The sequence below is a fragment of the Podarcis cretensis genome (assembly GCF_951804945.1).
Source record: "Podarcis cretensis genome assembly, chromosome: 13".
NCBI classification, from domain to species: Eukaryota; Metazoa; Chordata; class Lepidosauria; order Squamata; family Lacertidae; genus Podarcis; species Podarcis cretensis.
Genome location: NC_137182.1, coordinates 27,880,131 through 27,901,923, shown reverse-complemented (window position 1 = coordinate 27,901,923; position 21,793 = coordinate 27,880,131). Strand labels below are relative to the sequence as shown.

Here is a 21,793-nt window from a genome sequence, read left to right as displayed (position 1 = left end):
AAATCAGCCCTGAGTGCTCACTGGAAGGACAGATCCTGAAGCTGAGGCTCCAATACTTTGGCCACCTCATGAGAAGAGAAGACTCCCTGGAAAAGACCCTGATGTTGGGAAAGATTGAGAGCACAAGGAGAAGGGGACGACAGAGGACGAGATAGTTGGACAGTGTTCTCGAAGCTACCAGCATGAGTTTGACCAAACTGCGGGAGGCAGTGGTAGACAGAAGTGCCTGGCGTGCTCTGGTCCATGGGGTCACGAAGAGTCGGACACGACTAAACGACTAAACATCAACAACAGATTCATAGAATTGTGTAGATTTAGTCATCCACCCTTGGGTGGTTGGCTAGTAGCTTACTTGGCAATTTCGCTCACTGGCTTTTGCACTGGGAAATATGCATAAAATGAAACCAGCCTTGCAACATCTGCTGCAGTGTTCAGTCAGGGGCAGGGAGGAGAAATGGAAGGGAAATGACATCAGATACAAATATAGCCACCCTGCAGCTTCAACTAAGCCTTTTCAAGCTCAGAAATCCTGTTGAAAGAACAAACCACACCAGCTTCCTGATTGCCACCAGTCTCTTGTTCCCAAAATCAGTGCGGTGTTGTTGCTTTCAATTATAAAAATTGCAAATGTATAGACTTGGCCGTGAAAAGCAACTAATAAATAACTGGAGCAAAATAATTAAATAAATGTGTCATTCCAAAGGAATGTTTTAAGAATACATGTTCCAGTTATTTATAAACTGTTTCCACTTTTACCAGAATCTTAATGGGTTGTAAGAAGGCAGTCAACTATGTATATAGATAGAGATAGAAGGTCAATTTTTCCACCTTGTCTATGCCCAATACTTACCTCAACTCTTTGGAAACTGGAACGATCATCAGTGATTTCCAATACTTAACTTACTTCAAATAATCTTTTCTGCAAGATTTAATTTTTCAGCAAGAGTCTGGAGTATTTTTCTTGCATAGTTTAAGAAGGGGGGGGGAGAAAAATTAGATTCTCAGAAGGTTGGCTTCTGTTCACAAAGCACTTGCTCAACTTTAGAACTCTGTTAGTTTATTACATTTGGATAGGAGATGTTTTTGAAAAGTTTGGATTGCCTTATATTGCATTATGGGTAACAAGGAGTTTTGGGGTTGGGACCACTTATGAGTTAAGTCAGCTTTTCATTAAAAATGAGCATTCTGTGATTACAATCATCTAGATTTTAATGTGTGAACAAAAGCAAATCTGCAGCTTCTAATGGCGGCTGAATTGGGAGCTTGTGACAGCAGGCATTCCCTGTACAGTGGTACCTCAGGTTACATACGCTTCAGGTTACAGACTCCGCTAACCCAGAAATAGTGCTTCAGGTGAAGAACTTTGCTTCAGGATGAGAACAGAAATCGGGCTCCGGCAGCGTGGCAGCAGCAGGAGGCCCCATTAGCTAAAGTGGTGCTTCAGGTTAAGAACAGTTTCAGGTTAAGTACGGACCTCTGGAACGAATTAAGTACTTAACCTGAGGTACCACTGTATTACTGAGCTCTTTCTTCTTCTCCCTGTTTCCACATAGCATCTACAATTCAGCTGCAAACTGAATTGCCTTCACATCTTTTCCCTCTTACTTTCCTTTCTGGAGGTCAAGGGCAAGGATGCATTCCCACCCCAAAATCCCAGGAATTGTAGTTTACCCCTCGAAGCTACAACTCCCAACAAAATTCCCTTAACAAAATTCCCAGGATTTTTGAGGGGGGAGAGAATGTTCTTTAAATGTATGGTGTGTGCTCAGCCATAGTATTGCTGGACTTAGCACTAGAGAGTTCAATTCCCTGTTTTGCTGTGAAGCTCACTAGGTGGGTTAGGTTTTTTTTTGTTTTACTGAGCATGACAAACATGGGTTGGTAGGGGCTGCAGTGTTAGAAACTGAGATATGAGAGCATGGAGCTAAATGGCACCTTAAACCTAGGTTATGGGCGCAACAATGGAATGTCTAAGCACACTTTTTAATAGTGAGAATACAAAGCTGAAAATGAATGAACTGCAGCTAAAATACTATATTCATTTTTCACATGGTCTAGTCCTTCCCATCCCCCTAATATTCTTAAGAGGGTTTCTACTCCAGTCTTCACAGAGTACAGTCGTACCTTGGTTCTCAAACGCCTTGGTACTCGGATGTTTTGGCTCCCAAACACCGCAAACCCGGAAGTGAGTGTTCCGGGTTGCGAACATCTTTCGGAAGCCGATCATCCAACACGGCTTCTGCGGCCTTAGTTGTCGAACGGACTCCCGGAACGGATTAAGTTTGACAACCAAGGTACGACTGTAGCTGGAAGTGGGGAGGCGGAAAAAGGTCCTCCTTTCCTTCAACTCTGCAGTTTTGACCTGAAATCTTAGGTGCAATAGTGCGCCCAGAGCTCAGAAACTGCTTGCGCTAATGAAATTCTCTATTGCAACATGTGCCTAGAACAATGGGAGTTCCAAACGCTGGTGGGCTGAGTCGCTGGTGGTGGTTTGGCTTCTCTCTTTTGACCTCCTGCTGCAGAGTCATGCCGGCTCTGGGGTGAGCGTGCTCCAAAGGCCGAGGCAAAGGAGAGCATGGGAATCTCAGGTCAAGAAGGGGCTAGCTATGTCTCTACATCTGCATATGTGTGTGCGTATGTGTTTGTGTGCATGGGGAACCTTCTTCCCAACCCGCTTATCACTTCTGCTGCTCTCAGATAACATAAAGTGAGACCACTTGTACTGCTCTCCTCGCCTCCTGGGTTCTTTAAGCGGTGTGGGATGATGGAACTGGAGCTGTATGAAGCGAGAGGGTAAAGTTGTGTGTTGCGCTTGGGAAAGCTTTTTAAGGGAAGTGGGCTGCAGATTCGGATAAAATGCTATAAGGCTGGCAGGTAAAGAGCCACGCAAGGTTGCCCTTCCCCTGATGAATCCACAGTTCTGTTTTGTTTTAAATCTCCTCTCCCCTTCTTTCTTCTCCGCAGGTGGCCGGATGGGAAACGTAAAAGAAAAAGCAGCCAATGTTCGGTGAAAAGCAGTATGTCAGGTAAGCCACCCTTTTCAGGCTGTTTAAATTGGTAGAATCCTAGCTATTTGTCTGGCTCCCACCAGCACCTCGATTGCATCCCTGATCGCTCTGCTTAATCAAGAATAATCAAGAACAAAGTGGGCCGCAGCGAGCGGAGACCAGGCCTTCCACAGCCACAGGCTTGCGAAGCCAAATGCCTCCCAAATGACTCGAGCAAGCGAGCCAATCCACAAAGTTCAGAGCCAGGGAATATGCAGATATGTATTTGAGGCAGTTTGAACTGACAGATTAGTCTCTTTCTGGCACCCCTGCCTCCAATCAAACTACTATTTAAGCCTTGATGCTACAGCAATCTATGCATCAAGATCCCTCAGAAATATTTCTAGTGGTATGTGACTTTTAGTTCCACACGATGGTTTCTCTCTATAAAGTTGTAGCAAAACCTTCTCTTGATGCCCCAGAAAAATTACATATTAGAGGGGGAAAGAGAAATGCAGGCGGGAGGGGTGGGGAGCCTTCACTGATGCAAACAAGCGATGCCCCGAGACTCCAGAATATAAATAACAGGATATCCTCCCAAAATTTATCCAACTCTGTCCTTGAACCCATTGAAGTCCTTTTGATGTTTTCCACTGGCCCAGAGAAGGAGGTCACGGGGCAGCTCAGGATATCGGTTCTCAAACGACAGAGTCTGCAGCCGGAAGATAAACCACTAAAGGGCTGGGGGGTGCAAGAGGTGAGGCCACAATGGGTCATGGGGCAAAGGCGCAGTGATGTGCGGGTTTGTGAATGAGAGTACTCAGCCGGATATTTGCTTCTTAGGATAAAATGCTCCCCATTGGTCTGCCACCCGCTCAAGTCAGCCGCCCTCTCCCCACACAGATACGCATTCCAAATCAAATCATTTTGATTCCCATCTCCTGTTAAAACCTTCAGTTCTTCAAAGCTCTCACTTGAATAATACCTGAGGTTTCTCCCCCAAAATACAGTAGTAGTGGTCGTATTGCTATTATTATTGCTACTGTTGCTATTATAATTATTAATATTATTACTGGCACATTTATGAATCGCTTCCCATGAGGCATTCCGAAGCTGCGTACAATATAATTTAAGAGGTTTATTAAGTAGTTACATGAATAAAAACAATTGCACATATAACAAGGATTTCATATAAATAAAACCTTTTCTCATATTTTGTTTTTTATGTTGTAGACCGCCCTGTAGTCCCTTGATGAAGGGCAGTATATAAATTTAATAAGAGCAATAACAATTTTATATGTGGAGCGCATACACACACACACACACACACACACACACAAAGCAACAATAGCACATGTGTAGAATCAGTTCAAATCCCATGCAGATACCAACTAGGATAAAGATCTCCATTTAGAAGACATGCAGTAGCTCATTTTACAACGAAAGGAGCAAGATGCTTCGAGGGGGGGGGGAGAGAGAAATACCAGGTTCGAGATTTTACGTAGCAGGTCCAAGGGGGAAACCCCGAGGAGGGGACTTAGGCAGTTGTGGAAAGGCAGGGGCCTTCAGTCTCCCCAAATGCTTCATAGGGGCAAGACCTACCAAAGAAGAGTTACTGTGCTCGTTAGGCCTGACACATCCTGTGCAGATTCAGCTTTTCTAACCACTTGCTGTGTGTGATTCACTGCTGGTCCGCTGCTGTCATTGTGGAAGTGCCCTAGTTCAGTACCAGAGCACTGGATGAAGAAGGTTCCCCAGGTTCAGCTTCTGTGATCTCCTGGGAGGACTGGGATCGACTCCTGCCTGAACCCCTGAAAAGCTGCTACCAGTCAGGGTGGACCCTGTGGTTTGGATCCTATGTTCAGCTTCCCCATGTTCCTATTCTGTCCTCTCCCGTCTTGAATAGGTCTGTTCCAATGGAAGCTTCACTGTTTGCAATACTATTTTCCTTTTGCTGTTTTTGGGTTGGGTGGTTGGTTTTGTGCTGGTCCTCCCGGCCTGGTCTAAAGGGCAAAGACATCCCTTTCCTTAGAAGAGTCATTGTAAGGGGCTGGGTCCATGCCCTCTGTTCCAAGGGAAGGCAATACCTTCTGTGACCCTTGAAGGACACAGGATCTCATGGTAAAATAAAAATATAAATCCTCCTTCTCATATTAAATGCACGATGTAATGTGTGGCGTGGGTGGCAGTCACATATGGCATGCAGTGTGTCATTTGCAAGGGCCATGCATACTACTTTATCTTCTGTGGCACACATTAGATCGTAACATGCCTGTGGGAAGTCCATTAATATGCCACGCTAAAGAGGATTCCCTGTTCGGTGGCTGTGTAAATGGGATACTTTTCACGGTCCGTTTTTCATCTCATGGATGCTGATTTTTCAGTCTCAAACGTAGAAATGGGAATCGGTCTAACATGGCTGCAAATTGTGTGGTCTCTTAGGGAGGGGGGAAAGCGCCACAGCAGAACTCAGAGCTTTCTCTTCCTACCCAGATGCTAGCTGTCTTGCTGGCAAAGGAGAGGGGAGGGCTTCTCGTCTTCCCTCCTGCCCCCCCCCCGGCACCAAAAGCCATCATGCTTTCATGTTGCTAACAGCTGTATTCCAGATGAGTTTAAGACCTTGTCTTTCTTCTCTCACATCCTCATCCCATTGCCTCCATCTGGAAAATCACACAGGGTTTGAAGGACCTTCTGGCTCCTAAACTACAAGGGCCAATTTGCGGCATGATACTTTCCCCAGCAGGGATCTATACTGGTGTAGGGAAACCATGGGTAAATTTGTCGTGTGTGCACAAAAGTGTACAAGTATGTGTGGCTGTATGGAAAACGGCGCGTCAGTATTGGCCCTCGGCCAACTCTTATCCTGTTTATCTTTTGAGAGAAAGCTCCAAACTCCACTCACCAAACACAATCACTGGTGTTTCTCACAGTGAACATGTGGCACATCCGTAACATGCATGTGTCGTTTATATACTGATATACATACATCAGAACCCCCAAGCATGTGCAATGGGAGATTTTAAAGAAAATCACATCTTTCATGTTTGCTCCCAGATGCTCTTGGCACTCACTCTCACACACACATCATATAATTCTTTATAAATTCTATAAATCGGCCATGAATTCTATAAATCGGAAAAGGCCAACGAAACAGAAGGGCCAAGTTGCACGTGAGCATTTGTTGGCAGGAAATGGGAATGTGCAGGCAAAAGAGGCTTTGGGGAGGGGTAAGGGATTGTGGGCCAAGCAGGCCGAGAAGGTGGCCTGAATTTTGCATGTTTCGTTTATTTATTTATTTGGATCCTTCGCTCCTTCCATCCAGTCTCGGATGCTGCAAATATCTAAGCAACATGCCACTGCTTTAAGGCAGTTGAGACCTAGGCTTTATCCCCCACCACACAGGCATGCCATTGCCGCAAGGGGGGCACGTCCCCTTTTCCGTCATGGCTGGGTCATCCTAGGGTCATGTGGAGGTGACCCTTGCCACAACCCTAGACAATAGGACATTGTGAGGGCAGGGGGTGAACGAGAGAACACAGCTCCTTTTCCTGGAAGGGGGCAGAGGGGGCACCTTCATTATCGGGGCTGATGAGGCCCTGGAGGGTAAGCAAGGTTACGTGAGTTGGGGGTGGTGGTGGTGGCAGGAGATAATTGGAAGGGGGGGGTCGCAGGCTGCTTCCTTCCCCTTCAACAACCCCCCACAAGCCCAGAGATAAAGAGCCTTTTTGTGGACGTACATGACTGTTGTGTTTTCTGCATGAAAGCCGCCCTCGTTAGCGGTACTTTAAATAGCCTTTCAGAAAGACTAACGAAGCCTGGAAGTGGGGGGAGCAGACAAGGACAGGCCTTGCCATTGCCCCCTCCCTCCTGGAATGTGGGGTCAGAGGGGATCTTGAGAGCCATTCAGGCCTTGGGGGTGCCTGTGCTGTGAGGGGTGGACCGCAAAGGAGGCCTGCAGTCTTCATGTTTTGCCAACGAAGCAAAGCCAAGTCAGATATGAGGCAGCTTACAAATTAAAGTTGGGGCAAATACTTGTATCCTGCCATCCCCCCCTCCATGAAAGTCATATGTGGTGTTGTCCCACTTTATGTTCATAACAACCCTTCATTGTAGGAAAGTCAAAGCAAACGGCCCAAGTTTCGCCCAGTGAGCTTGATGTGGCTGCAGGTAGATTTGAAACCAGGTTGACCTGGTACAAGTTAGCATTCATAAAGAGAAGAGTAGCTCTGAGCATATGCTCAGATTTCCAGAATGCCCTTTCCAGAAGACCTGGTCAGAAAGGGTTTGGGAGGAAGTTGTAAGGGCTTCAGGAATGATCCCTGACTGCTGAAACATGAAACGGGGCTCGCCAGCAAAGCCTCTCTCTGGCCTTCCTTGCTCCATATATGCTCCACATATACAGTCACCAGCTTTCTCACTCTCCAGCTCTGTCCCTGCTCTCTGATCCTCATTCACTCCGCCTGTGCTTCCCTCCCTCTTAACAGTGGTCTAACTGGGAGGTCACTACAGCATGGATCGCTGAAGGCCAGGCTGACCCAGGCCCAGGAATGGCTGCAGCTGGTCAACCAGCCTAAGCTGGGCATAAGCTCCCCTTGCCTAAGTGGCTCCAATGACAAGTTGGAATCCAGGAGTGATCCCAGACTATGAACCTGTTCCTTCAGGGGGAAAATCATGCCTCCCAGGATAGGTCATACACCTAATTCCCGGATACAGAAGCTCACAGCATCTCCATCTTTATTAGCCCCCACCCAGCCCTTCACCACTTCCAGACACCAGTCCAGCATCTTCACACTTCACAGATGGAATGGAGAGAGAGACCTCCAGACAGCAATACAGTGGTACCTTGGTTCTCAAATTTAATCCGTTCCGGAAGTCGGTTCCAAAACCAAAGCGTTCCAAAACCGAGGCATGCTTTCCCATAGAAAGTAATGCGTTCCAGACTTTTAAAAACTACCCCTAAAACAGCAATTTGACATGAATTTACTATCTAATGAGACTATCGATCCATAAGATGGAAGCAATGAAAGCAGTCACACAATCAATCAATCAATCAATCAATCAGTAGCTGAACTGGGTTCCACACAGTCACAAAAACGAAACAGCCAGAAAAATGCAAAATAGATAGCAAAAACAGACAGACCTCAGCATAACACTCAAAACAGAAGTGTGGCACTCAAAACAGAGCATGTTCTACTTCTGAAAAAAGTTCGCAAACCGGAACACTTCTGGGTTTGCAGTGTTTGGGTTCCAAGTTGTTTTGAGTACCAAGGCGTTTGAGAACCAAAGTACTACTGTAATGTGGTAGCATGGGGGAAGCATCACAGGACCATTAATAAAGCAGAATAAATTTGCCACTAAAGCAGTGTTACTGTGCCAAAACCACGTTGCAGAATACACCGGCAACACAACACCCATCTGGAAGGGCTTGTAGTGTGTTAACCTTGTGGTTTTGTGCAGCTTGGTTGTGTTGCTTGTGTTTCTAAAAGGGAGGCGACTTTGAGAGCTGCGAGTGGCTAGTAAAGTGTGTTGCTTTTAAAGATATAAAATTGTGATATGGCCCCTTTGTGTTTCAGAGGTGATATGGGTCTAGCCAGCAGGTAATGATGACCAGTGAAAGAGAGTAAGGGTGGGCAGGCCCATTGAAGTCTGGTGTGTCCCAGTTCTGTATTCCCCCTTCCAGCCCTGATCTCTCCATTCTTGTTTTCTCCTCCAGGGTACATCCCTAGCTACTTGGACAAAGATGAGCAGTGCGTTGTATGTGGAGACAAAGCCACGGGGTACCACTACCGATGTATTACCTGTGAAGGCTGCAAGGTAATGGAAACATGGGAAGGCCATCTGGCCCGAGCGGCTCACTAGAGGGTGAATTCTCTCCTTTGACTTGGTGCCTCTGCATGCCCCCAGGCAGCTGCCAAGGACAGCACTGCCCAGGGCTTGGGTTTTTTGGGTGCTGCGACTGATGGGAAGCATTTTGGTCCTTTTCGCAGCAGGGGCCAGAGGAAGGCTGTGGGTGAGCCTGGTGCTAAGTGAGGCAGGGGAAGGGTGTGGAAGGTTTGAGCCAAATGTGTGAGCAGCAGTCGCTCAGAATTTCTGGACCAAGCTTCACCGAGATATATAGAAGGATAAACTAGAGAGTGAAAAAAGAATTGATATGTCTTGGCAAACTGCAGTGTGGAATGGATAAAGCCAGATTTTTACAGTGATGGGAGCTAGACAAATTAATATTTTCCATGGTCTCTGGTTACATTTCTTAATTTGTTGACTCTTCTTCTGTTCCACATTTACCTTACTGATCTGTCAGCCTCCCCCACTGCCATCACCCTCCCCCAGGATTCTTTTCACCGCCTCTGTTGTGCTCTTTCTCCAAGGGACTTGGAGTGGGGCCTGTGTGGGGTTTCCTAGCTTTCTCCTCACCAGGTTAGGCTGGCAGGTAATGATTTTTGCCCTGTGCATTTTATAGATGTGTAGGTGTTTGAACCCGCATCTCCTAGGTCTAGGGCCAACTACCTAGCTGCCTCCACACCACAGTAATGACCGTATGTCACTAGCATGCTTGGGGCTGCATAGGACACAGTCGTGATAAACTTTTCTGCCCAAAGTGTCTGCAAGTCAGTACAGTCGTACCTTGGATCCCGAACGCTTTGCGAGTCGAATGTTTTGGCTCCCGAATGCCGCAAACCCGGGAGTGAGTGTTCTGGTTTGCAAACGTTCTTTGGAACGCGAATGTCTGATGTGACTTCCGGTTGGCTGCAGGAGCTTCCTGTAGCCAATCAGAAGCTGTGCCTTGGTTTCTGAATGTTTTGGAAGTCGAACAGACTTCCGGAACAGATTCCTTTTGACTTCCGAGGTACCACTGTATTAGGTGGACAAAACCAGAAGATTAGGAAGTAGAGAGCATGGATTCACAAAATAAGTGGGGATGGGGTAGAGTAGAATTAAAAGGCCCTTGAGGGACAGGTGAGATGTGCCTGAGGAGTGGATCAGGAAGGACTTTACTGGAGGAGAGGACCTTGACAGAACAGAGAAGGTTGTTGCTGCAGGCAGAGTGCTCAGATTAGTCAAAGGCAGGGAGATGGGAGAATGAGCCCAAGGGGCCTGGTTAAGAACAACCCAGCAGTTTTGGGAAAATTCAAATGGCACCCCACATTCCATAAATGCAACTCACCATGGCATCCTTTTGCGCAAGCCTCATTGCGGTGGGCAAGAATGCTGCCATTTATTTTGTTTTTTGTACAGCAGAACTTTCTAGTGGATTGTGTGCCTCAAGGGTCAGATCCTGTGTAAAGCCAGTGTGGTGTAGTGGTTAGCGTGCTGTGCTAGGTCTGTGAAGACACCGGCTCAATGTCTCCCCCTCTTCCCAATCCACAGTGCCCAATGGGTGACATTGGATCAGTCATACCCTCTCAGCCTGATCCACCTCACCATTGGTTGGTGAGAAGACAACATATGTGTCTATGTAGGGGAGAGTCATGCTTGCTAGCTTGAGCTTGTTGGAAGAAATCCAGGTTACGAGTGTAGCTTAATGTAATGAAATACGTGCACGTCTCGCTCAGCTGCCCTTAATGGTGTCTAAAACCTATGAACTGAGGTGGCCGCTTTGCTGTATGTACCTTGTGGGAGTGTCAACTCCAGTTGGCAAAAGAACTTGTGAGAAAAGGAGCAGCATATGGAGGAAGGAAACAGGAAAGAGAACGGGAAAATAGAATCCACGCTGAGAAATTGAAGGAGGTTGTGCCAAAAAAAGAGAGCAAGCGAGCGGGGAGAGTACTGTTTCTTCTGTAGTATTGACTTCCAGGCATTACTTTTGAGTGCTGATCTTGAGATTTCCCAGCGCAACATGTGGTTTTCCCAGGCAAGAGATTTGTTTTATTGCACTGTATTAACGTCAGTTTTGTGGTGCTGATTATGACTTAGTTAGGCACTGGGTACTGTTTGCAAAGAGGCACCCCTCATTCCAATGCCCCCCTCCTCTCATGTTCTCGGCACATGGTGAGCCTTCCTGGGTGATCTAAGGTCACTGGGCACTGGGAGGGGGGGTCTTAAAAGGGCCCTAGTGGCAGGGTAGAAGAGTCTGGCGTTAATATAACAGCATGGCTGGATAACCAGTCATGCTGGGCCCCTAATGAGGGAGGACACATTTTAGGACCAAACTTAAGTACGGTAAGTGTGTGTTTAGCAAATGAATAAATCACTCCCACATGCCTATATGTAATAATAATAATAATAATAATAATAATAATAATAATAATAATAATTCTATTATTTATACCCCACCCATCTGTCTGGGTTTCCCAGTGTGCAAATGAGTGTTCATTGGAGGGCGGGGTTAAAACCTCCCCCTCAACTCGGCTGTTTTAAATCCTTTCTCCCCAGCTCACTTCCACTATTGAACCCAGGCAGACAGGAAATAGCTTGGAAACGGTAGAGTGCAATAGTTTCCAATTGATGGAACGTGACCAACAAACTGCTGTGCCCTGACCTAAAGTGGGTCTCTTGCCAGAAGCAGTCCCCCTGCCCCCCCGCCCACATTCTTCTTTGAGAGAGAGGAAAGAAAGAGAGGACAACAAAACTAAACAAAAAAGAGAAAAGGAAAGGCATGCATGTGCAGTAAAAGCCAGCAGAGACAACTCAAGACCTCTCTGTTCCTGAAGCGGAACATTCAAACGACAGAGATTTGAGCTGCCCCTGATTCTTACCACAGAATCTACTGACTACCTCAGATTGCCAGCCCTGGGTGCAGGGCGGAGTGCAAGATGGGGTGCTCCTGGCTTTGAAGGAAGTTGAAAAACTAGCAGCAGCTTTGAGTCGTCGTTAAAGGTTGTACAGTGGGACCTCGGGTTACATACGCTTCAAGTTACATATGCTTCAGGTTATAGACTCCGCTAACCCATAAATATTACCTCGGGTTAAGAACTTTGCTTCAGGATGAGAACAGAAATCGTGCTCCGGTGGCAGCAGGAGGCCCCATTAGCTAAAGTGGTGCTTCAGGTTAAGAACAGTTTCAGGTTAAGAACGGACCTCGAGAACCAGTTAAGTACTTAACCCGAGGTACCACTGTATAGAGAGAGAGCTAGCAGATGCAACCCATGAGGCACAACCTGCTGAGACGTTCTCCAACATACACCTAGACAGAAATGAATGGGAGCTGTAGGAGAGCACAATAGGGGGTGGAAAACACCCTTGTCAGTTGTGCCCCATGTTGATGAATGGGAGGCCTTTGGGGCAGCCCCAGGACTTGTAGCTTAGAACCACAGAAGAAGAACATGGGAGCGCACCACCTCAACTTCTGCAATAGAAAATCACCCATTTGCCTGATGGACTTGCATTTCTAAGATGCAAGCCCTAATACGCTTGGCATTGGTGGTTAGAATGGGCAGAGGTCCCGTTTGATGTTGGAAGTGCCAATAGGGCTGTACCCCGTTGGTTAGAAAAGAGGAGCCAAGTGGGTGGCTTGAAAAACGGAAGGCGCTCCTTCCTTCTCAGGACTGCCTGGTTCTGATTCCGCTCTTCCCCTCTGCAGGGCTTTTTCCGGCGGACCATCCAGAAGAATCTGCACCCGACATACTCCTGCAAGTACGATGCCTCCTGCGTCATCGACAAGATCACTCGCAACCAGTGCCAGCTTTGCCGATTCAAGAAGTGCATTGCCGTTGGCATGGCCATGGACTGTAAGGGCATTGCGCCCGCTATGGAGGGATGCGAGGGTTGGGGAAGACGAGGGAGGGAGCGGTTGCAACCGGGGATCCCATCACGGAAATAAATGTAGCCAAGGATGTGGGGGCAGGGAGGGGGCATGCTGCTTGTTCCAACATAGAGTTGTGTGGGACCATCTATTAATCCCAATGTAATTGGGGCCGTTGTTGCGGCATGAGAACCCCACGGGCCGGAGTAAGCGGCCTCAGAATTCCGTAGGCTCTCACAGGAGCCGGCCAATCAAATGGCTTCTTGTGAGGCCATTCAGCGCATTGGTTAGTGGGCTGCAGGATGCGACGGGCACCTCACAGAGTTCTGATTGGCTGTGTGTGAGGCCCCACTGCCCACTCATGCCTCTCCATTCTTCGCGCCCCCTAGTGGTGCTGGATGACTCCAAGAGGGTAGCCAAGCGGAAGCTGATTGAAGAGAACCGGGAGAGGCGGCGCAAGGAAGAGATGATGAAATCCCTTCAGCACAGGCCGGAGCCAACCACGGAGGAGTGGGAGCTGATCCACATCGCCACGGAAGCGCACCGCAGCACCAACGCCCAAGGCAGCCACTGGAAGCAGAAGCGGAAATTCCTGGTAAATAGTGGAGGCGCGTGCGGCAGGCAGAGTCTTAACCAGGGGTTGCATGTATTAACCAGGGGTTGCATGATCCCGCACAATCTCGTCTTTTTATTCCTTGCTTTCTTTTTGGATTAACATTTCCTGGCTCTTCTTCCCCGGTTTCTGAGCGTCCATATCTTCCCCGCAACCTTTGCGTTCTCGCGCACAGACATTGTGAAAATCTGGCAAAATATAGCGTGCCAAATGAGCAGATAACAACAGGTATATCTTGTTTTGCATCAGGGCTGGGTTACGTGTCTGTGTGTGCATGCAAAGTCCACGTAGCTTTGCTTAACACTTTCCTTTACTTTGTGTTTTTGTTCTTATTCTACCATGCGTAAGCTAGGTTCTGTAGAGAACAGGAAGTAGCATGGTTACTACCTAGGGAGCTAGCCATGCATACAGGCCACTTCTCCTGCATGTCTTCCTAATCCTGTGGAAACAAATGCACAGTTTTATGCTACGCAAATGGTTTAACACAACCTGGAAGCACACATCTGGCCCAAGGTATGCTCATGTTCTTCCCGGCTTGTTATTTGCTATAGTGGCATACTTTGCATATAACGCTAAACCGTGGCTTAGTGCTTCATGAGGAACCCTGCAGCTTTCCCTGCTTTGGTCATGCTGCTGCCATGCTACTGGGACCAAGCCATGGTTTGAGTTCGTATTACATCCCAATCCAGGCTTATGGTTTGTCTCACTCCAGACAAACCACAAGCTTCTCAAGCCTGGGTTTGGACATAACACTATAACCAAAGTCAAGATGTTCTTGAGAAAACACCAACTTCCATGCAGTCTTCCAGGTTAAACAATTATTACTATTACTATTACTATTATTAGTTATTGCTTGTACCCCCACCCATCTGGCTGGGTTGCCCCAGTCACTCTGAGCGGCTTCCAGCGGACTATAAAGAACACACACTACACGCTCCTTCATACCTAAAGTAATAATAATGAATCCCTGTACACAGAGATCTAGCATGTCAGGAAGAAGGGTCTATCCTGGCCTTTTTTTACATGTTTACAAAAATAAATGAATGCTGGATCATTCAACTGTGTGGTCTCCTGTTAATAGGACAGAGAAACAGGTTTCTCTCTTCCTATTATTATTATTATTTTAACTAGGCCTTATTCACAACTGAATTTTACTGTCTTGCAGCCACATAGTATCATAAATTTTCCCCTTCCTTTTTTAAAAACCACACTTTGAATAACATTCAATAGGCCCACAAGAGCCAGACAGTGGCATTTTTACCATGAAGTACCAGTTCATCACCGCAGATTACTATTTTTGTTTAAAACGCAGTTTTGCAGTTCAACCCTAGGCATGTCTGTTCAGACGTAAGCCCCCCTCCTAAGAGGGTGTCTTCTAATAGAGAGGGTACAGAATTGCAGTAATACATGTATTTTAAACTTTTCTTTTCACTTTTAAACCTCTTTTAAAATTGTTTAATAGCCTGTATTTTTATTTGAGCTCATTTTTTGGTGGCTAGGGTTATTGCCCTTCAGCAGGTCAATGCGCGCACACACACACACACACAAATATACAGTCATACCTCGGCTCCCAAACACCTTGGGAGTCGAACATTTCGGCTCTCGAATGATCAAAAACCAGAAGTGAGTGTTCTGGTTTTCGAATGTTCTCTTGGAAGCCAAATGTCCGACAGGGCTTCTGCGGCTTCCAGTTGGCTGCAGGAACTTCCTGCAGCCAATCAGAAGCCACGCTTTGGAAGTCAGACGTTTCAGAAGTAGAATGGACTTCCAGAATGGATTCCGTTCGGCTTCCGATGTACGACTGTATATCTATAGTATAAAACCATACACAGTGGTGCACACTCCAGCCAAATTTCCGATAAACAAGTTTGAAGCCCCTTCTATTTCAGAAGGATATATGTAGGCATGTGCTAAACCCTCTAATTGAAATTGATTGGATTTAAAATTGCTTAACATTGGTGGTGCCCACTCTGAACGAAACGTATCGGTTTCCTTTTCCAGAGTGCCATATGCTTTAAATCTGACCTTTTTTTCCCCTTAATGTGGTGAGATTGTAACCCATGCTTAGACTTAGCACTGGTAGTAAGCTTGGAAGTCAAAACATATGGCAATAAAATCCAAGATCTCAATAGTTTTAATTAAATAAAGGTTTCTCCTCCTCCCACAGCTTTAGCAAATGATTCAGGCCCTAGAGAGGGACCTTTGAAGGGTTAAAGTGATTGAGCAAAGGGACACAGCTGTGACCTCTCAGCTCCCTCCAAGGGCAGATGGGCCGGAAACCCCCCAACCCATCCCCCTCCCTTCCCCCTTGCCTTACAGAGTAGGGATTGCTGGTGTGGGGTGCCCTCTTCTGGCCACAGTCAGCTAGTGCCAGGGCAGGTCAGGACATAGAGGTCAAGGGAAGTGGGGCTTGAGGGGAGGGGGAGAAAGGAAATCAGAGGCCAGCAGGCAGGGTGGCTCTTGGAGAAACATTTCTCTCTCGTAGTCCTTCTTCTCCCCACCACCAAACACACACAAGGGTAGAGGGAAGTCAGGGAACTGGAAAAATCCCATACAGTATTTTGGTACTGAACTGAATGTACAAACATTATGCAAAATGATACAGTTGTTCAAATCTCTATTTTTTATTTCTTAATGCTTATTGTTATAAGATGCTTGTTATAATGAAAACCAATAAAAATATTAACACACACACACACACACACACACACACACACACACTCCTAAGCTTTGCAATGACAGACAAACACGTTCCTAAATTAAGCTACAGTTTTGAAATTCAGTCTGGGCAGTGGTCTGAAAGCAACACAAGTGCAGTTTTAGGTGTTCTCTTAAGGAACGGGGGAAACAAACGGCAAACCTCGTTTAAGTTCTGCAAAGGAAGAACAGGAGAGAAGTGTGGTGGGTTCCAATGCACCATTTTTACTGGTAAAAAAACCCCCACACAGCATAAAAGCTTCCCCGGCTCCCACATGGGTGGGTCACAGGCTCTAGCATGCCCTTAATGTTGATTAATGTCCTGCATTAAAAACAGAAGGGGTGCCTTGCTCCAGAAAGGGGGTGTGCACAGGGCTGCACCCACTCAGCAGGGGCAACAGAACTTCAGGTGTCCTAGAGGATAATTGGAGGAATCCTTCAAGGGGAAGACGCCTGCAGGCCCTTGTGACAACAGGCGCTTAAGGTGCAAAGCAATTCTGTCTCCTCCCCGATTGCATTCTTTACCCTCTCGCTCCATATAAGTAAGTGGAGCGTGTTTTTCATTTACAGTGAACGCTCGGGTTGCGAACGTGATTCGTGCAGGATGCATGTTCACAATCCGCAGCGTTTGCAACCCACAGCAGTGCGTCTGTGCACGCACAGGTTGCGATTCGGCTCTTCTGCGCATGCGCGACCACTGAAACCTGGAAGTAACCCGTTCCAGTACTTTTGGGGTTTGGCGGGTCTGTAACCCAAAAAAATGCAACCTGAAGCGGCTGTAAGCTGAGGTATGACTGTACTTGCATGGACTAGGGTAAATTAGGAAAATATTCATGGGGACAGAACACAATTTGTCTTTGTCCAGCGTAGACCCCCATTTTCCACTTGAGGAGTTCTTCTCTGTCCCTCCATCCCCCAGCAGAGACACAACAGATTGCAAAGCAGGAGAAGCCAAAATGAATTTTAACAATACAGGAAAGTAGTTTGAGATTGCCTTAAACTAGAAATTGATCAACCCTTTGCCACTTCCTTTCCTGTAAAAATTAATATTAAGCTATATTATAATTCACAGTACTTTTGAATGCACATTTCACAAAACACACAACTTGTATGAGTTTCGCTGCAAAATAATCATTTCTGGGTGCGTTTTGGTACTTCTTTCGAGCCAAGAACCGCATCGCAAAATCTAGGGAAGCATGGAAACCTTAAAAATCGCTGCATTCTGATCCTCGCCCTCATCCTGGAAGTGCGAATCACTTAAAAATGAGGGCTGGATGAAATCCTGGAGCTTCCCTACCTTCAACACATGAGGCTGTGGCTTGCTCCAGATCTTGTCAGCGCTGTTGACAGAGTCCCTACGTGAAATGTGCACTGACTCAGTGAGAAACATCAAGGTTATTCACTTGGAAAATGAAGCAGCAACTTGGTGGGAAACTGTGGGTTTTGGTGTGAGATACAGCAGTGAGCTTTTTCGTGTTGATGGACAGATTTGTAACCCAGAGAAACTTTTCTGGGCACTAGCATAATCTAGCACAGGCTAGTACAGCCTGTTCTAGAGGATGCAATAGAATGCTTCTTTCAAATCTGATTTCAGCAGGGCAGGGAACCCTGTGGGTGCCATGTTGTTGATATGCTAAAGTCTACCTTGCAAAGTTTTATGTTGCCAGGGTTGTGCGTCCTTCAGAACCAGAACAGACAGTTCAACAAGGGGGAATTGCCTAATGGTACCATGTGCCTTAAAAAGAAGGCCGTGTTTCAGTGTGTTTTGCCCATTAGTTCCCAGCAAGCTGCACGTGCAGCACGCATCAACAGAAGATTCAGAACATGTAGTTCTTCCTGTTGCAAAAGTAGAGTTGGATTCTGGTGGTTTTTGAGACTGGAAGGTGGATTCATCCCAAATTTTTGTTCTGCAGAGTCATGATTCTGCCTCTCTTCTCGCCCCACTCACAGCCCGAAGATATCGGTCAGTCACCTATGGCCTCCATGCCCGATGGGGACAAAGTGGACTTGGAGGCGTTCAGTGAGTTTACGAAGATCATCACCCCCGCCATCACCCGTGTGGTGGATTTTGCCAAAAAACTGCCCATGTTTTCAGAGGTAAGCGAGGTGGGTGGGTAGATTCTGTCAGAGGTTTGGGAAGAAAGGAGTTTGGTGATAATCTCTTGAACGTGCAGAGATCACATGTCTTCCCGTTACACTGATTAATAAGGGGAAAGCCACAGGTGTGGAGCCAGCTTCTTGCTTCCTCCAACCATAATAATCTCCATGGTTTGCCACCAGAAGGAAATATTAAGGGGCAGGTAGAGAGGTATGATGGGGTGCAAGCAAGCTTGTTATCGCCTTGTCCAGTCAGGCTGAGGTGCTGATGATGGGTAGGCCTAAACCAAAAGTGACAGACAATTTTCATGACCGCCTCTGTCAGTGTCAGAAGGTGCTCTGTTCTTTCAGCGCAACCTTTCATAAGTCAAAATGAAAAGGAAGGGTATTGATTCGGAATGCATTGACTTGGAATGGGCTTCCTGATTGGCTAGGATCACCCAAGTGACCGGTCCAGGTACTCCAAAATAGCTTGATTTGATCTCAGTAATGTAAACCGAGCATGTAGCAAAACCAGATTGGTTGTGTAGCATCATGATGCCATTGTGGCCACTTTGTGATTCCTGATTAGCTGGCATCATTTGACGAAGGCGAAAACCCTAAAAGGGAAAAATGGCTGTGAAGCTGTAACGTATTGGGTGACTAATAGCTGCAAAATGATGAACGTTCTCAGAGGTAGGAGTTTGTTTCAAGAAACATTTCAGGATAGCTGTGTACATTCCAATTCCCACCCACCCAAACCATGCATATAATAAACCTGTAACTTGGAATACTTCTTCATACAGCTGATGATATGGACTGTAGTCCACAAAAACTTGTGCCACAGTAAGTGTACTAAGGTGTTACAAGACTCTTCTTCCTTCTTCCTTCAAACAAATGGTTTTTGAAGAGAAGTGCCAAGTTCTTACCCTCTCCCAAGCAATTCCTGATTTCCCGCTGCTCCTCACCCTGCTTTGATTCATGCCTAGACTCTGGCCTTTCCCCTTTCCATGATCTCTCCTTAGTGCACCCGTTCCTTGTCTCCTCATAAACCCTCGCTTTGCTCCTTTGTTGGGGGCAGTGGAAACATACTAACTCCATGGAGTCTGGAGCAAAGTGTGCAAAGGGCCCTCTTCTCTGCGAAGCACTTCCCTAACAAGCCGAACGGCGGCGAGGCTGCCACTGACCGCCATGCCTCTCCCTGCCCACAGCTGCCTTGTGAGGACCAGATCATCCTTCTGAAGGGCTGCTGCATGGAGATCATGTCGCTGCGGGCAGCTGTGCGCTATGACCCCGAGAGCGAGACGCTGACGCTAAGCGGCGAGATGGCCGTCAAGCGGGAGCAGCTGAAGAACGGCGGCCTGGGCGTGGTGTCGGACGCCATCTTTGATCTGGGCAAGTCCCTCTCTGCCTTCAACCTGGACGACACCGAAGTGGCGCTGCTCCAGGCTGTGCTGCTCATGTCCTCAGGTACAGGATTCGGGATATACGCTTCCCCCCTCCAGCCCTGGGTCTGATTATGCATACGCCCCTCTCCGCCCAACGGGGGTGGATAGGAAGCTGCCTCATACTGAGTCAGGCCATGGATCCGTCCAGCTCAGCACTTTCTATGCCAGTGATGGGCCACTGGAGTGCGACCTCCCCATCTGGCCCATAGCACCCCCAATCTGCTCACTCTCAGCCATCAGGCTGGGGTGGGGGCCTTTTATTGGAGCCAATCAGAGGCTTTTTTTCAAGCCTAATTTTGGTGGGTTTGTTGGAGGGGGGTCACAGTAGGGGTGGGAAGAATGAATCTTCCACATATGCTGCAGCAGTGCCAAAAACACAGAATTTGGGCTTTTTAAGAAGCCCGTTCAACCACTCCAATTGAAGGGTTTGGGGGTTTTTTAGCCAAATTGCTACACTGGACTTGGGAGGATTGGAGCTGGTTGAAGCTGGAGGGGGAAGGGTTACCGCCTTCCTTGTGCCATGTGACCCACTGAACACCGCCCCCTGCTGCTGTTAAACTTGGGGGAAACCCTTACTGTCTGCTCCAATAGTAGGTTTCCTCCAAGCCTAATTACAGCACATGGAGCAGTTTGTGTGAGTGCAGAAGGGGGAGGAAGGGTTAATCTTCCCTTCTGCAGGGGCAGTCTCCATGAAGATCTGGCAGTGAGGCTTGGGAAAAAGTCAAAATGCTTCCCCCACCCCCACCCCAAGACTAACTGCTGGCTGTGGGAGGGAGGAGAGTGAAAATCTGCAGGCGGCTGTGTGTGTTGCATGTATGGATATGAAGTGATGAGCATGCCTGCTTTGCCAAAACCTCCTTTTTGCCTTGATCTGCTGCTTGACTAGAAGGTTGGTCCAGTACGAATCTGGGCTTCCACCCCAGGAGGGTTCCCCGCTTCTTGTCTGTGTTGACTCGCAGCAGCTGGGCAGGGTTTTGGACAGGCGACTGCCTAGAAATGCTGGGGTGAAACCCCAAGGCCTTTTTGCATGCAGAACACATCCTCTGCCGCTGTCTGAGCCCTTCCCTTAAAAGGCATAGATTTGGATCCACCTGTGAACATAGATGCCTGAGCCACCACCACAGGGCATATGCAGTTTTGAGTGGGGTGTATTTGGGTATTGGGCAGGTCAGTGCAGCCATGGAGGGACAAGGAAATGGGTGATATAGTAGAGAATATGATAACCGCTCAATGGGTTTGCCAGGAGGAGCGTAATTCAGCCACCTCCAAGGTCAATTAAATTGGTCTTGGAGCCAGTGGGTGTTAAGAAGGTGGGTTCAGGATCATTGCAGGTGGGGTGCACTGAGTGGCCAGCTTGAATGTAGGGTTGCAGTTGGTCGGACAGTCTCATTTCACTTTTACCGTATTTTTCCGTGTATAAGATGCCCCCATGTATAAGACATCCCTACATTTAGACACCCCACATTTAGAAAATGGGCATATGCGCTATCCGTGTATACAACACCCTCAGTTTTTTAACCTTATTTTAAAGTAAAAAAAAACCGTAGTCTTATACACGGAAAAGTACGGTAATTTGTATACCCCCTTTCTGTATTATTATTATTATGCACAAGGCGGTTTTCAGCAACAAAATATACAACAGAGAACACATACCTTATAATGATCTGATCCAATACCACAAAATCACAATAAAACATAATTTAAAATGGAACAACTTATATCGAATAATAAAGTAATACTCGGTGATCAGTAAAATTAACTCTCGAAACATCAGCAAATAATAATTAAACAGAAATTCACTCTTTACCATTGCAGTTTGTAACTACAAACTATGATCAATAAAAATAACTGCAAGTCACAGTGCCTAAAACACCACAAGGTGTACGAAACCAAGTAAAAGGATCAAACTGAGAAACAAAGGCACCCGGTTGGCTTCCTTGGACTTGCGTTCCTAACCTGAGATTTGGCTGGAGGAGCTGGCTGTTGAGTTGGCTTTAAGCAGCCACACTGGAATCCAGAGCTGGGATGGAAATTTCCAGCTCAGGGCCACCCAGCCGAACACTGGATGATTCGGGCCCAGCAAAAGCAAGCACACGGCACGCAGTAAAATTCTGGAGCTCATTGACCCTAAGGTGGCATGACAGCCAGCAGCTCAAACGTCTTTAGCCAGGGGGTGACATTCGTGGAGGACAAGCCGACAAGGCTGTCATAGGCATGTATGCACTCTGAATACCAGGCGCTGGGAGTCCCAAGTGGGAAGAGGAGGCTTCTGGGCTCATGCTCTGCTTGT

The 21,793-nt window shown here is 47.1% G+C and overlaps 1 protein-coding gene across 2 annotated transcripts in view; it reads left to right on the top strand.

Annotated features, from left to right (window-relative positions):
• The window catches only part of THRA (thyroid hormone receptor alpha), a 128,519-nt gene that overhangs the window by 94,298 nt on the left and 12,428 nt on the right, over positions 1–21,793 (top strand). For both annotated transcript variants that reach the window (XR_013832363.1, XM_079948844.1), the window contains exons 3-8: positions 2,965–3,026; positions 8,701–8,801; positions 12,508–12,655; positions 13,059–13,264; positions 17,930–18,076; positions 19,267–19,525. Coding sequence is in view for 1 of the 2 variants with exons in the window: in XM_079948844.1 (XP_079804970.1) it covers positions 2,965–3,026; positions 8,701–8,801; positions 12,508–12,655; positions 13,059–13,264; positions 17,930–18,076; positions 19,267–19,525 (923 nt within the window). In the remaining variant the exon portion in view is untranslated. The remainder of the gene's footprint in view (positions 1–2,964; positions 3,027–8,700; positions 8,802–12,507; positions 12,656–13,058; positions 13,265–17,929; positions 18,077–19,266; positions 19,526–21,793) is intronic.